Source organism: Impatiens glandulifera, chromosome 3 (assembly GCF_907164915.1).
Source record: "Impatiens glandulifera chromosome 3, dImpGla2.1, whole genome shotgun sequence".
Lineage (NCBI taxonomy): Eukaryota > Viridiplantae > Streptophyta > Magnoliopsida > Ericales > Balsaminaceae > Impatiens > Impatiens glandulifera.
The window spans coordinates 43632414-43647657 of record NC_061864.1 but is presented as its reverse complement, the minus strand read 5'-3'; the positions used below and the strand labels follow the sequence as shown (position 1 = coordinate 43647657).

The 15244-nt window shown below is 35.5% G+C and overlaps 1 protein-coding gene across 1 annotated transcript; it reads left to right on the top strand.

Moving 5' to 3' along the window:
* Positions 1–14023: 14023 nt before the first annotated feature.
* LOC124930251 lies at positions 14024–14643 on the top strand. Its single transcript, XM_047470606.1, has 2 exons — positions 14024–14194; positions 14404–14643. Exons 1-2 carry the CDS (start codon positions 14024–14026, stop codon positions 14641–14643), a joined length of 411 nt encoding a protein of 136 aa, XP_047326562.1.
* Positions 14644–15244: the final 601 nt, after the last annotated feature.

Genomic DNA, 15244 nt, shown 5'->3' with positions numbered 1-15244 from the left:
CCGTCTCTATTGATTACACCGATCCTTTTAATTTCCAATGGGAAAAATCCTTTCCTTTCCTTATATAACAACTAAAAATCTTTGAACAACCATCTCAAACAAAAGACTACTCTTAAAAGATGAATCACACTCTTTCAAACAACACTCTTCTGGTAGTCTTCGAATCAATATTAACTTGTGAAGATATGGTAGTCTCATCAATTTTCAGAGCTCTTGAAACAACCGGTCTAAGGCCATTTCTTGAAAACCGATCTTCCATAAACAATGAAGTCATCCTTGAATTCTTCAAGAATGCCAAAATAATCAATGAATACTTCATCCTTTCCACAGTTTGAGGTTAGGAATTTGTCTTCAATGAGATGGATCTCGCACGAAGTTGCGACCTACCAACCGAGGGCATCTCTGACTTCTCATTCTCTAATGAAATCATCAATGAAATGCGTCATCATCTCTCTCACTTTGATAATCCAATGGAAACGTATGGAGCAAAATCGCTCCTACACATTGAATATCAAATTCTTAGCGAGATCATTGGAAAAAGTATTCTTGCTAAGGAATCAACTAACTACTATTCCCAAAGAATATTTGAGATGATGGTTACCATCATAGAAGGAATATCTATAAACTAGTCGAAAATGATCTCTTCGGACAAGATGATGACCGAATATGCCTCCCATCTATGCGGTTTATTCTTTAATATCGACATCTTTCTCGGTTGTGGAATTACCCTTCACCCATCCCAACTTCTCACAAAGGAAAGTTTGCAGGCGCACATTGATTGAGTGGAGAGAGCACAAATCAGAAAAAGATTGACCGTTGGATCCTCGAGCCAATAATGTTCGATCAATGTCTAGCAAATAATCTCTTTTGAAAAATAAACTGATCATTTTGTTTCATGAATTGGTTTTGCAATGTCATCTAATATCTTTATTTCACAAGTATGAATGAAAATGCAGCTTTATTAGAATGATCTATTAAAATAAGGACTTCAATTTTTCAAAGATGATCCTATCTCACTATATTCACAAAAACCGGGCACATTCTCATGGAGAAGCGGTTGCTTCTCATAAAACCGATATGTTCGGTAAACTTGACAAGAAACTTGACCGGTTAGTTACTTCCTATGAATCTTTTGGACATATTCTCTGAAAAGGCATTTCACAAGATCTATTACTCTAAAAAGTGCTTTCTCGAATAACATAAAAAGTCATGTCTTTTCAATGACCATCATAACGGCTAGATATATTTGGATAACCCTCAATCGGTTCCATATGTCTATTTAAGAAGAACATCTCTAAGAATAAATCACCACAAGCCCTCATCAGATCTATCCAAAATCTAGAAATTCGTTCTTCAAATCTATATTCTAAAAATGAGTCTAGCATCAGCCCATACTTGTCTTATCGTCGACTTCGAATCAGTTTTAACTGTCGAGGACCATGAAGTTTATGAAACCATGTTTGAACTTATGGGCACTTCCGGTTTGAGGAAATTTCTTGAAGGATCCTATAGGATTCTTGAAGGACAGGTCATCGAATTTTTCTCAAATGCCAGAGTCATCAATGACTCAATCGTATCAAGGGTAAGAGGTAGATCCATCACAATAGGAGAAGACGATTTCGGTCATTTTTTCGACCTCCCCACCGAAGGATTTTTCGACTTCCCACCATCTCCTGAAAATATTATCCAAGAAACAACTTTTCTCTTCTCAATCTCTGTGGTTCCAGTAGAAACTCATGGACTCAAATCAAGACTATGTCATCACATCCAGATTCTCAGTGATATAGTCGGCAGAAGCATCCTAGCAAAAGAATCCATTCATTTTTACACCAAAAAGATTTTTGAAATGATGATTTCCATCGTCAGTAGCACCCCGATCAACTGGTCTCAAGTTATTTTCGAGAACCTAAACAAAATTATTTCCTCTCCTCGGCCTATGATCGGTTACATTCCTCAGATCAACAGTCTTCTTCTTTCCCTTAACGCCGATCTCGGACTGGGAACATTGATCAGACCATCCAGAATTCTGACCAAAGAAAATGTTATAAGATGGATCAATAGAATAGAGGCAACAGAAATCAGAAGGGATAGAAATTAGGGTTGTCAAACGTTTCACATTCTAGTATATGCTTTCATGAAAAATCGATTATTTTGTTCAAAAACCGGTTACATTTCTTAAATCGGCATAATATTATTTAATTTGTTTTTAATATATGTATTAAATATTTTTTAAATGATAAAGTCATTAAATATATTAAATCGGCATGCCTAAAAATGGTCGTTTAATGAACTACATTTAATAACAAGTTTTAAGAGTAATCATTAAGACTCAAACAGTTACTTTTACCTCGAAAAAGGACCCATTTTCAAATATGAAGCCAATTTTGCCTATTTTGTTGGGGGGAAGGGGGGGGGGGGACGTGGGGTCACAAGTGAAAGGGTGATGGTTCATTACCTAGTTTGGAAACTAACTATATATTTGGAGGGAATGCACGATTTCAGAATTGGATTTCACTTTGCAAACCCTAATACACTTTTCTCTACCTTCTCACTAGAATCATAATCTTCTCATTCTTCGCTAGAACTAGAACATAACCATGGGAAGAGATAATGCATTATTCAACCACATTATACAAGTTGATTTTGAATGCATCAAGCATACATGATCGATCGAGATGCGGAAACTAATCAAATCCATCGAAGAGTCCGGACTGTGCAATTTCCTTGATGGACCGGCGATATACTATCCGGAAGTCGTTCGAGAGTTCTTTAACACGACAGAACTGGTAGATAGAACTGGGAGAACTATCAAAGTAAGACAAGTATGGATTCCTAAGGGACTAATTAGCCGTGGACCCAATTAAATGTGGGTATCAAAAGGTGTAAATAGTTATATTTTGCTGGATAAACCGGTTAAATACTTGATGAATTCGGAATGGTACCTCAATAGTGGATGCTTAACGCACATGACCAGAAACAACAAGCTATTAACCGATATTATGAAAGAATCTGGTTTAAAGATTATTTTCGGTGACAACTCTAAGGGTAAGGCTATGGGCAAGGGTAAGATTGTCTATGGAAACCTAACAATAAATAATGTGTTACTTGTTGAAAATTTTGTTTCAACCTACTTAGCATAAGTCAAATGTGTGACATAGGATAAACGGTTGAATTTCATAAACAAACATGTTTAGTTAAGAATCAATAGGGATGTACTTTGTTGACTGGGCATAGGGAAGGAAACATTTATAAAGTAAACTGGAAAAATAAATCTAATAAATTTATTTGCATGATTTCTAAAAGCGACCAAAACTGACTATGGCATAAAAGGTTAAATCATTTGAACTTTAAAACAATCAATTATATTTACACTAAAGAGTTAGTTGAAGGTATTCATAATATAAAGTTTTCAAAAGACAAGGTTTTCTTTGCTTGCCAAATAGACAAACAAATCAAATCAACTTTCAAAAGTAAAGGAAATATTCAATCTAGCAGATGTTTAGAACTCCTACACATGGACCTTTTCGGTCCAGTTAAGGTAACCAATTTAGGAGGAATGAACTACATTTTAGTAATTATTGATGATTACTCTAGGTTTACTTGGGCATCTTCTTATTTTCCAAAAATCAAGAAACCCCTAATTTAATTAAAATGCTTAAAAGAGTACAAAATGAAAAATTTGTACGTGATAATAAAATTAGAAGTGATAGAGGCATCGAATTCACTAATAGAACTTTGACTTATTATCTTGAGGAATCAGTTATTAGACATGAGTTGTCTAGTGCTAGAACCCCTCAATAAAATGAATTAGCTGAGAAGTAGAACCCTCAAGGAAGCTTTCAGATCCATGATAGTCGATTCAGGTGTAGCTCAAAACTTTGGGCAGAAGCTATCAATACAGCATGTTATACTAAAAACCGGTCCAGGATAAACAAACGATTTAGTAAAACGCCCTTTGAGGTTTACCATGACAAAGTTCCTAATATCCTATATTTTAGGATCTTTGGCTATAAGTGTTATATCCAAAACAATGGCAAAAACTATGTGACCGCTTTTGATGCCAAATCTGATGTTGGTATTATGTTAGGATATTCTGCGGTTAGTAAAGCATATAGAGTTTATAATAATAGAAATCTTACCGTTGAAGAATCATCACATGTTGTATTTGATGAATCTGTTGAAAGTAATACTTCCATAACCATTAATTTATTTAACAAATTAGAGAATATCAATATCCAATCTAATACTGAAGATGAAGTTTAGGTCTACCAACGAATTGTTTATGACCAAACAGTTAATAACGCTGAAGTTGAGCCAAATCACGCTGTCCCACAACAAGAAGTTGACACTTCAGATATTGTTAAGGAAACTGGTCGGTCTGACATTGATTAGCCTACTGGTTAGTCAAATCTTGATCAAATAACCGGTCGGTCAAAAATCATTTCAGGACCGAACCTCAAATGGAATAAAAATCATCCTCACGAGCTAATCATAGGTAACTCCTATGCACCTATTAGGACCAGACATCAACTATTAGAAGAATATGCAAATTCTGCTTTCATCTCACAGATTGAACCTAAAAAGGTGGATAAAGAATTGTTTGATGTTGATTAGATTTTAGCAATGCAAAAGGAACTAAACTAGTTTGAGAGGAACAAAGTCTGGACTCTAGTTCCAAGACCAACTAATAAATCTGTCATTGGAACTAGATGGGTCTTTCGCAATAAACTCGAATAATACGGTTTGGTTACGAGGAACAAGGCTAGACTAGTGGCTCAAGGCTACAAACACGAAGAAGGCATTGACTTCGAAGAGTCTTTTGCTCATGTTTCTAGATTAGAGGTCATTAGTATCTTTTTAGCATTTGCTGCTTTTAAAAATTTCAAATTTTTTCAAATTGATGTTAAGAATTCTTTACTAAATTGTATAATCAATGAGGAAGTTTATGTTGAACAACCCCCAATTTTAAGAATCCTACATTTATTAGTCATGTTTATAGACTGGATAAAGCGTTATATGGTTTGAAACAAGCTCCTAGTGCTTGGTACGATACTCTTACAAAGTTCTTATTTGACCATGATTTTACCATAGGATCCGTAGATAAGACACTATTTAAATTCGAGAAAGATGAGCACCTCTTACTTGTACAAATTTATGTTGATGATATTATTTTTGAGTCAACTAATCCCAAACTGTTTGAAAGGTTTTCCAAGTTGATGACAGATAAGTATGAAATGAGTATGATGGGGGAGCTAAGTTTCTTTTTGGGCCTTCAAGTTTAACTACTTTAAGGGGGAACTTTGATCAATCAGGCCAAGTATATAAAGGAGCTATTAAAGAAGTTTGTCATGGAGAGTTTCTCTGCTGCCTCACCACCAATGAGTTCCTCTATTAAGCTTGACAAGGATGAAGACGATCAAAGCTTCAACATCACTACCTATTGGGGAATTATCGGTTCTCTTCTTTACCTAACAACAAGCCGACCTGATATTCTATTTGCGGTAGGAGTCTGTGGGAGATTCCAAGCCAACCCCAAGCAATCTCATTATGTTGCATCTAAGAGAATATAAAAATATCTTAAAGAAACTCAATATTTGGGACTGTGGTATCTGAAGGACTCTAGTTTCAATCTAATAAGTTATTCTGATGCAAACTATACAGGATGTAAAGTGGACAGAAAAAGTACATGCGGAACTTGCTAGTTCCAAGGTGACGGCTCGTCTCCTGTTGCAGTAAGAAGAAAACATCCATTGCAACTTCAACAACAGAAGCAGAGTATTTGCAGCGGACAATTGTTGTGCTCAACTACTCTAGATTCAACAACAACTAAGGAATTTCGGTAACGAAGCTGTGGAGTTCCCGATCTTTTGTGACAACGCCAGCGCCATTGCCATAACGTACAACCCAGTGTTGCACTCGAGGACCAAACATATCGACATCTGATATCATTTCATTCGTGACCACATGACGCAAAGCATATTCGGCTGGAATATGTGCCAACCAATTAGTAAGTGGCCGACATATTCACCAAGCCACTTCAAGAGACTATGTTTCTTAATTTAGAAACATCCTAGGAATTGCATTAACTAAATTATTTTAAAAATACTAGCATGCATTTAGGGAGAAACTCCCTCATTTTCAAAAAGAAATCATCTTGCATTTATTTTTATGAAAAACCGGGCATAATTTTGACGAGAAGCCTTCGCTTCTAAAAGTATCTCCATAGCATAAAAATTGTGATTTTAGTACTCTCTTAAAATGATCGGACTCTCAAAAGGTTTCAGCATTCTCTCAAACCGGTCGGATTTTCAGACTTCTTGTTTTTCTAAAAATTTTCACTTGCATAAGTATAGAAGAGAAGTAATTATAAGCATATTAAACCAGGCGTTTTTTCCTTTTTAGAAATCAATAAAGATCACTCAATTGAGATACATGTAAAAATCGGACAATTCAAGCAATCTGGAGCTCAAGACGACCAACTATTTTGAATTTAAACAAAAACCGATCAGTTCGGTTTCTCTTCAAAATAAAATATTCGGTCCCTTAGGCAAAGGATAAGTAGAAAACCGACCGGTTATTTATGTGAGCATTTCGGTAGTGTCATCATTAAAAACAAAATGATGAAAATATTTTAATTAATTAATTTGCTCTTATCTCTTTTACAACATAAAAAATGTCAAATCTGGGGTAATGTGAAGACCTATGTTTTTTAGCGTTCACATATATGACCAACATAACGACTAGATTCTCTTGACCAATAGACATTAGGACTCCTAAGCGATAACTTCCTTCTATTTAAAGACTTTCGTTAGGATCAGCTTACACAAATCCATTTCGGATCTCTCTAAGAAAATTTAAAGTCTAAAATATAGATTTCTCTCTCATTTTGCCATCTCTCACAAATCTTGAAATGAATCTAGCTTTCGCTCGCAACACCCTAATCGTCAATTTCGACACTGTTCAGTCCCTCGAAGATGAGGAGGTTCTTGAGATGTTCTTATCTCTAGAATATTATGGTTTAAGAAAATTCCTTGAAGGATCTCAAGTGATTTATGAAGAGGAAGTCTTTTAGTTTTTTGAAAATGCTAGAGTTGTTGATGATTTCATCATGTCAAAAGTGGCAGAAAAAGGATTTATTCTTAAAGAACAAGATTTTACTCAGTTTTTAATCTTCCTAGCGAAGGATTCTCGGAGTTCCTCCCATCCTTAGACAACATCATCCATGATTTAACCTTCTTTTCCCAAACTCCTCCACTCACGTGGAAACTCATGGAGTCAATTCTTGTTAAAACCGGATATCCAAATTCTTAGTGATATTGTTGGCAGATCTATTCTAGCAAAGGCGTCCATCCACTTTTATACAAAGAAAACTTTCGAAATGATGATCGCCATAGTTAGAGGCACCCCATTCAATTGGTCAAAAATCATTTTTAATAATCTGAAGAGAATGGTCTCTTCATCAAAAATGATGGTTAGGTATGTTTTTCAGCTTGGTTGCATCCTCCTCGATATCCATGTTACCCTTGGACCTGGAACACCTCTATGATCATACAACCTCCTGACCAAAGAAAAAGTCGTAAGATGGGTCCATAGGGTAGAAGCGGCACATGATAGAAGGAACTAATTCAAGGATCCTCAAGTCGTTAGCTCTTGTTTTAAGCCTCCATTGTCCTTTTCAGTGTAGAATAATGTGAACCTGTTATTTTGTTTCAAAATCGGTCACTTAAATTTTAAAGTTATGAACTTCTTTGCACTCTTCTTTATTATCTATATTTAATGCATTTATGAGTTATTTAAATATAAGTTTTTTTCTTTAATTAAATTGCTTAATTAAAAAAAATTTAATCACCGCAAAAGAATTTATTATTAAAAATAATGATGACTGTATCTTGGAAATACTTTTCAAACTGGCACCAAATTTCCAATTTTAAGCGTTTTGGGGAAACTCTCTTTTAAAAACGATGGTTCAACTTATAAGGGAAGTTTAAGACATGTTTGGAATATTCCACTTAAAATGGAATGCATGCCGAAAATCAGGGATTAAAATCTCCTCTGCAAACCCTAAAATATGTTTGTTATGCTTTCTCTCTAAAAAGCCTCTTCATCTTCAACCTTCATCGCCATCCTCTTTCAATCCATTAACATGACTAAAGATAATGCGCTGTTTAACCATATCAATTAAGTGAACTTTGATTCCTTATACGAATCTGGAAGCATCGAGATGCATCAAGTACTTCGATCCGTTGAGAAATCTGGCCTGAGATACCTTCTAGACGGTCCTCATATCTGATATCCTGAAGATGTCCGTGCATGTTTTGATTCGACTAAGCTGCTTGTCGGTTTTAATATCGCCAAGGTGAATGCTGTGAAGTTCACCATTACCGAACAATTTTTCTCTGAAATCTTGGATCTCCCAACTACTGGCCGAGGTTTCTCGGAAGCGCTATCTCCGACTGCTCTATCTAAAGTCCAGTCCTTATTCTCCGACAGTGGCGCTCCGATGAGCGTCAACATCTAGAAGAAAGATTTAAAGTACGAATATCGCGTTCTCTACGATATTGCCGCTAAAGCCATACAAGAAAGTGGTGGAAATTTTGACAATATAACTCAGTCCAAATTTGAGATGATGGACACCATCGTTAGGGGAGATAACATCAACTGGGAGCTAATCCTATTCAATACTCTTTGCGAAATAGTGTCCTCCGACAATAAACGCAGTCTCGGGTTCGTGATGAAGATCGGGTGGATTATGACACATCTAAACGTTCCCATCGGTCCAGGTACTCCTCTGTACCACAGCAAAATTATAATTGCTTCCTATAGTGATCGATATATTACCAAAATAAACAAAGACAAGGAGTCTAACTCCGAGATCTTCAACAATCGAGTGGGGGAAAGACTGTCAATACGAAGAAGGCATGAGAAAAGTTAGAGGGCGATTCGAAAAATATCAATTCATTCACTCATTCTTCACCATCAAAGGAATTCAGTTCAATCGCTGAATTTTTCGCCAGTACCACCAGTCGTGCCAGAGCAAGATCAGAAGAAGCACCTGAAACTTTATCCTCATGAAAGAAGCCCCAGTCCGAGGTAAATATTCCCACACCACCTCGTTTTAATGCCACAATTGTTGCTCCAATTTAGAAGGAGGGTTTGGTGCCTCCTACCAATACAATTGAGCCTACGGTTTTAGAGGCTCGATCGGTAAAAACTGACATTCTGAACAGGTTGGTTGAACTTGCTGAAATGGGTCGGTTAGATGAAACAGATCGGGTAAATGTGGTGCCTGAAACTGATCGGTCCACTATGCTAAAATTCGATCATCTAGAGGAAGTAACAACCAGTCAAGTCATTAAGAATCAAGCGTCCTAGGAGGAGATTCCAACAAAATTTACGAGCACAATAACTACAGATGATCAGATGATTACAACAACTGTTGATAAAGAATCCACTCCAATTCCAGTAGTTGAAATCAGGAAACGGGTTCAAGAATCTGAAAAAAGATGTTGAAGAAGACTAAGGCAAATCAGACAAAGACACTACACCGTCTACTTCTATGTCGCCTCTCGACGCATCTCCAAAGGTTCACGAAACCATTAAGCGCATTCTCGAAGAAACTGATACAAATGCTAGTGTACGCATTGACTTGTTCTACACATGGGAAGATATAAGACTTGAAACAAGTTTCTGCGAAGTTTTCCCAAAAGCCCATGAAGAACAAAAGTTGTCTAAAATTCTTATTCTTGAAAAAAGCAATATTCTCCTTAACCAAGACCACATCTATTTCTGAAACCTTGCGAAGGAGCGAGTTCGTGGAAGCATATGCGAGAGGCCGAGCGCTGTCTCCATTACTTAAAGAATGCAAGAAAATTTTCAACCCTATGAGTGCCACTATAAAAGCAGGCGAGGAAGTAATTCTACTATTGAAAGCCGTTAATGAAGAATATCTGTCCATTACTTTGAAATTTGTGGACGGCGAGTCAACGCTCGATTCGGAATATACTGATTCCCTTGCCCTCAACCCGATTTAATTCATGATTAAGGGAAGGAACCGCTGGTTTTTGTTGAAGAGATGCCTCCTATCTAGGGAAAAACTCAAATTGTCAGAAAGAACATCTCCAAGAAAATGGACAAGTTCAATAGAAAGGGAACTTTTTAATGGGTATGAATTTAAAGGACAATGCGTTAAAGAACAATATCTTAAAATGTCCAAACAAGCTTTTGAACGAATTGATGAAAGAAATAAAGTCACTTCGGCCCATTGTCTAATGGGCTTAACCTCTGAAGAAAATGAAGGCGAGGATCAGAATAATGAGGCCCACTCCAACCAAAAATCAATAAGTGACAAGAGTCCTTCATCCTCTCGTCAAATTGAGAATCTGGAGCCAATTGGTAATATAACTCCTCCACCAGACCCGCCGATAATTGAAGCTACATCTGCCAAGAAGCCGACACATGCACGTTCTAAATCGGGTAAGTCTTCTGACCCTAAGGAAGTATCTAGTCATGGTGAAAAGAACTGGAATGCAAATATTGAAGGACCGGCCCGTCCGGAACGGTCCCTTCAAGTCAGTTCTCATCATATCCAACCTCTCTGATCCGTTGCTCTTGGATCTCACGTCTCAACTCGATCAGACTTTGAGAAAACCCTAAGGCCGGACTTTTGACAGATGATCTTGGAAGCTCTAGATCCATGGAAAGAATCCTTTAATGCCCGATTGGAAGAGATGGAAATGAAACAAGCATCTTCTTCAGGTTCCCATAATCAAGAACTAGTAAAGCTGAGGCAAGAACTGGGATAGATTAAACCAATAATCCACAATAAATTCACCATCCAGTAAGAAACAAAGTTCGTTGTTGAGGTCATATCTTCGCAACTCGTGGAATTGGTAAAATCTCAAAACACTGATGATGCTGAGAAACTAAGAGAACACAAAGTGGCGGCTCGACACATTCAAGAGGAGGAGAACGCAACTGCCAAGGCGGGTAAACAAGATGATGCCGCTAAAAAGACTAAAGTCATTAAACGAAAGAAGTCCACGCAAACTGAGGTTGTTGACACTCAGTTCACCATATAACAAATGAGGACTAAACCTATGAACTCTCGGCCTCAACCTGAAGCTTCTCAACCGGAAGTCTCACGTAGTGCTCGTTCCTATCGAAGGCTGCGCAGAAATGATGAGTCTGCACTTGAAGAAGAACGTGCTCCACCAAGAAAAAGGAGTTCTAAAGCCAATATTCTGAGTCAACCAAGTCAGGGCTTTTTGGCAAGACGGATAGACGACAACCTTGTAAAACCAAATCCGAAACCGAAAAGAGAGAGACGCTAAAAACACATATCTTTGACCTTTCATTGATTTTCTTAAACTTAAAGTTATTTTATGTTGGACATCTGGTTATTTTTTTGCTAACATCACTGTTTTTTTGTCTATCAAACAGGGGTGACCTTATGATAATCACTTTGTCATTTAATGGTGGTTTTGATAAATCTTTAAAATAAAAATATCAAAAGGAGAAATTACTAAGAAATAAATGAGGAATAGATCACTGATTTTGATAAATTTAACTGGCTTTTATAATTTATTCTAAACAATCATAGAGGGAGAAATTGTTAGAAATTAAAATGATAAATTAACTTAATATAAGCAGCCAACGATTATAAAATTACAAGGTTTTGAATATTTAGATTAAATAATCAAAAAGGGAGAAATTGTTAGGTAAAAATAGGTAATTAATTATTAGTATTAATTAACTATTAAACAAGAACTTAATTAAGTTAATTTTGTGTAGATTAAAGAAACTGAAAGGAAAGCTGATCGGTATCGGCTCAATTTTTTACTTCAGCGCTTGAGGAATTCGGTCATCTCAAATGTCAATTCGGCAATAAGCGCAACCGGTAGTGGAAAATATCGGTTTAGTAAGAAACATAATCGATAGCAGATATCGGTTTTATATCGGTTTACCGGATCGATTTCTCATCGGTTTACCGGATCAGATTCTCGTCGGTCTACCGCATTGGTTTCGCATCAGTTTACAAGATCGGTAGCAGACATCAGTTTCTCGGATCTAGCTTCCAGTTTGGTTTCCAATCCGGTAGCAGATGAAATCGGCTTTACCGCTTCTCAGAAGACAAATACATTTATGCTAGTAGAAGAAATCAGCATTATGCTATAGCATGCTTTTATTTCCACTTTGGTGCAAGTCTGAGGAATACCTGTTGATAACAGTTGTCTGCCAACACAGTTTAGACTGTCAAGAGCACTAAAAGTCAAATCACTCCTGCTGCATGCTCCTAGGAAATCATCAATCCAATTAATTCCATCTTGACTCATTATAATCAAAGTACGGACAAGATCAAAGGATATCATATCCAATATATTTTGCTGGACCTCAACCAATCAGGATCAAGAAGGACGTCCAATGAAGCAAAATGTATTCGTTGAAGAAGTAAATATATCTGTTGACATCTGCCTATTTAAGAGAATAAAGCTCAACCGGATAAAACACCTTTTGAAAAACCTTAAGATCAACCTTTGAACACTTTTGACAATCGTGTGCTACAAGCTCTTACTTTAATTGTGTTAAATTCCAAATTTGTATTACAATACTAACCTATTCTGTGTGAGTGGTAAGCATTGTAAGTTGAAAGAATCCTTTTTTGTTCAACAAGATTGTTTGCTAGTAGTTCCAAAGAAGGCAGTAACTAGGTCATGGTTGTTCGACTAGGTTGTATACGAGTGTTATATTCAATCAAATCTTCTAGTGAATATCTTTATCAAGGTTTGAGATGAAGGGTGACGTATGAGTTTTACTCCGAATATCCATAAACATTGTGTTGTGTTTTTTCTTCCTCATTATTCACTAAACCGACCATCTGTTTCCTTAAGTTGAAACAAACACTTCTGTATTTGAACTCGGTTCAAGAGTTTGTGACAACTTACGTAGAGTAAAAATCAGATAATCAACCTCTAACAGAATTATTATCGACCTACGTGTGTGTAAACGTTCTTCGTTGCGAGACCCCAATCTCCTTCGGCGATTCCGATCCCAACAGATGAAAATTAATCAAAATATTAAATATATCTCCATCTAAAACAAATTATTCATATTAATAAATTAATTACATCTATTTTGTATTAAACGCATAAAATTTATTTCTAGAATCAAAGCATGATTATAAAAAGTTTAATATTATTTTAATTTTTACCATTTATATACACAGTGATATATATAATCAAACATTAATAATATTTCATTTTCAAAATAAATACATAAGTCATTTTATCTTTATATTAATTTATTGTGTTTAATAGTACTAAATATGTTATTCTTTCTTAGTAAAATAATATTTTAAAATTTATGGTTACTAAATGAAAATATCTTGTAAGAGATATTCAAGAAAATCTAAAATATTAAATATGTCTCTATCTAAATAAAAAGTTTATCTTTTATTAATTAATTACTTAAATCATATTTTATATTATACATAAAAGTTATTTTTAGAATCTTTGTAGGATTACAACAAGATTAACACAATTTTAATTTTTATTTGTTATATTATTTTAATATAAATTCAAGTATCTAAAATCATCTCTAGAACTATATAAATATAGAAGTTGTTATAATTTTCTTTCTCATACTCTCATCTTCTCTAACTCCTTCATCAGTCTTTCATTGTGAATTTTAATTTTTTTTCAATCATTATTTTGACGCTCTTAATTTTATTATATTTTACTACATAAAATGAGTAATATTGTATATTAATTTATTTAAATTGTCTTTTTCAGCATGAAGTAAATGTTAATGGAACAAATTTTTCATTCCTAGAATCCACATCTGATGACCATAATTATTCCACGAGAAAAACATATTTGTACTCTTTGTCTTATTTTAATAAATTAATTTGATTTTGTTTATTAACATTACTCTCTTATTTTTAAAAGACGTTATTATTTAAAATAGTTAAAGAGGGGCATATTAATAATGATTTTATCAAGCAATTCTAGGCAATAATTTTGTAAGGATGTGCTCTGCAGCTTCCACTCCTATGAGTTCATCAATCAAGATGGATAAGGATGAATACGGTCAAGGAGTGGACATCACAACCTATCGTGGAATAATCGGATCACTTCTATACCTAAGAGCTAGCCGATTAGACATTCTGTTTATAGTCGGAGTATGTGGGAGATTTCAGGTTAATCCTAAACAATCTCATTACACTACAGCTAAAAGAATTTTAAAATATCTAAATGAGACTCAAGATGTGGGACTGTTGTATCCGAAATATTCCAGTTTCAATCTAACGAGCTACTCTAATACAGATTATGCAGGTTGTAAAATCGACCGTAAGAGTACCAATAGGACATGCCAGTTCTTAGGTGACCGACTTGTTTCCTGGTATAGAAAGAAGCAAACTTCAGTTGCAACTTCAACAACGGAAGCGAAACATCATGCCCCGACAACAGTTGTGCTCAACTTCTATGGATTCCACAACAACTAAGGGACTTTGGTATTACGGCTGAGGAATCTCAAATCTTCTGTGAAAACACTAGTGAAATAGCTAGAACATATAATCCGGTGTTACACTCAAGAACCAAGAACATTGACATTAGGCATCACTTCATCCGGGAGTATGTACAATAGAAGCATATCTGGCCGGAGTATGTCTCAACCGAACAACAAATGGCCGACATCTTCACAAAGCCACTACAGGAAGCTAAGTTCTCTTCTTTTAGAACTATTTTGGGACTTGTTGATAGCAGTAAACTTCTTCCTTAGATGCTTTTGCATGACCCTAAAAATAATATGCTCTCAAAACTTGCATTCATGAAAAACTGGGCATGATCTCAAGGAGAAATTGTCGCGTCTCAAATCATGCTCTCGGCGTCTTTTATAAAACTAATCGGATTTTTCAAATATCTACATTATCTTTAAAAACCAGTCAGACATTGACATGCATTCATTATGTGCATAAAAGATCAAAAGGAAAGAAAATCAAGTATATAAAACTGGACAGTTGTCTCCAGTTGATATCGGTTAAATTACTTTACCAAAATAACTGTAAACAACCTTAGCGGTCTAAGTGAATCGGTTATAACCGATGGATTATTCTCTAAACTGAATAAATATTGCCTAATAATTTTCTGCTTTAAGCGGAAGCGGTATTTATTCATAACAGAATAACCTATCTCTATAAAACCGGTAACTAAAAGCCAACCGATTACTTACACTATAAATTCGGTAA

What these genes read in the sequence shown, in the direction of transcription:
- LOC124930251 (XM_047470606.1), top strand. Translation starts at nt 14,024, where the DNA reads ATGTGCTCTGCAGCTTCCACTCCTATGAGTTCATCAATCAAGATGGAT. An exon ending in GAGTATGTGGGAGATTTCAG is followed by an intron (nt 14,195 to 14,403) that starts GTTAATCCTAAA and finishes TTCCTGGTATAG; the next exon opens with AAAGAAGCAAACTTCAGTTG.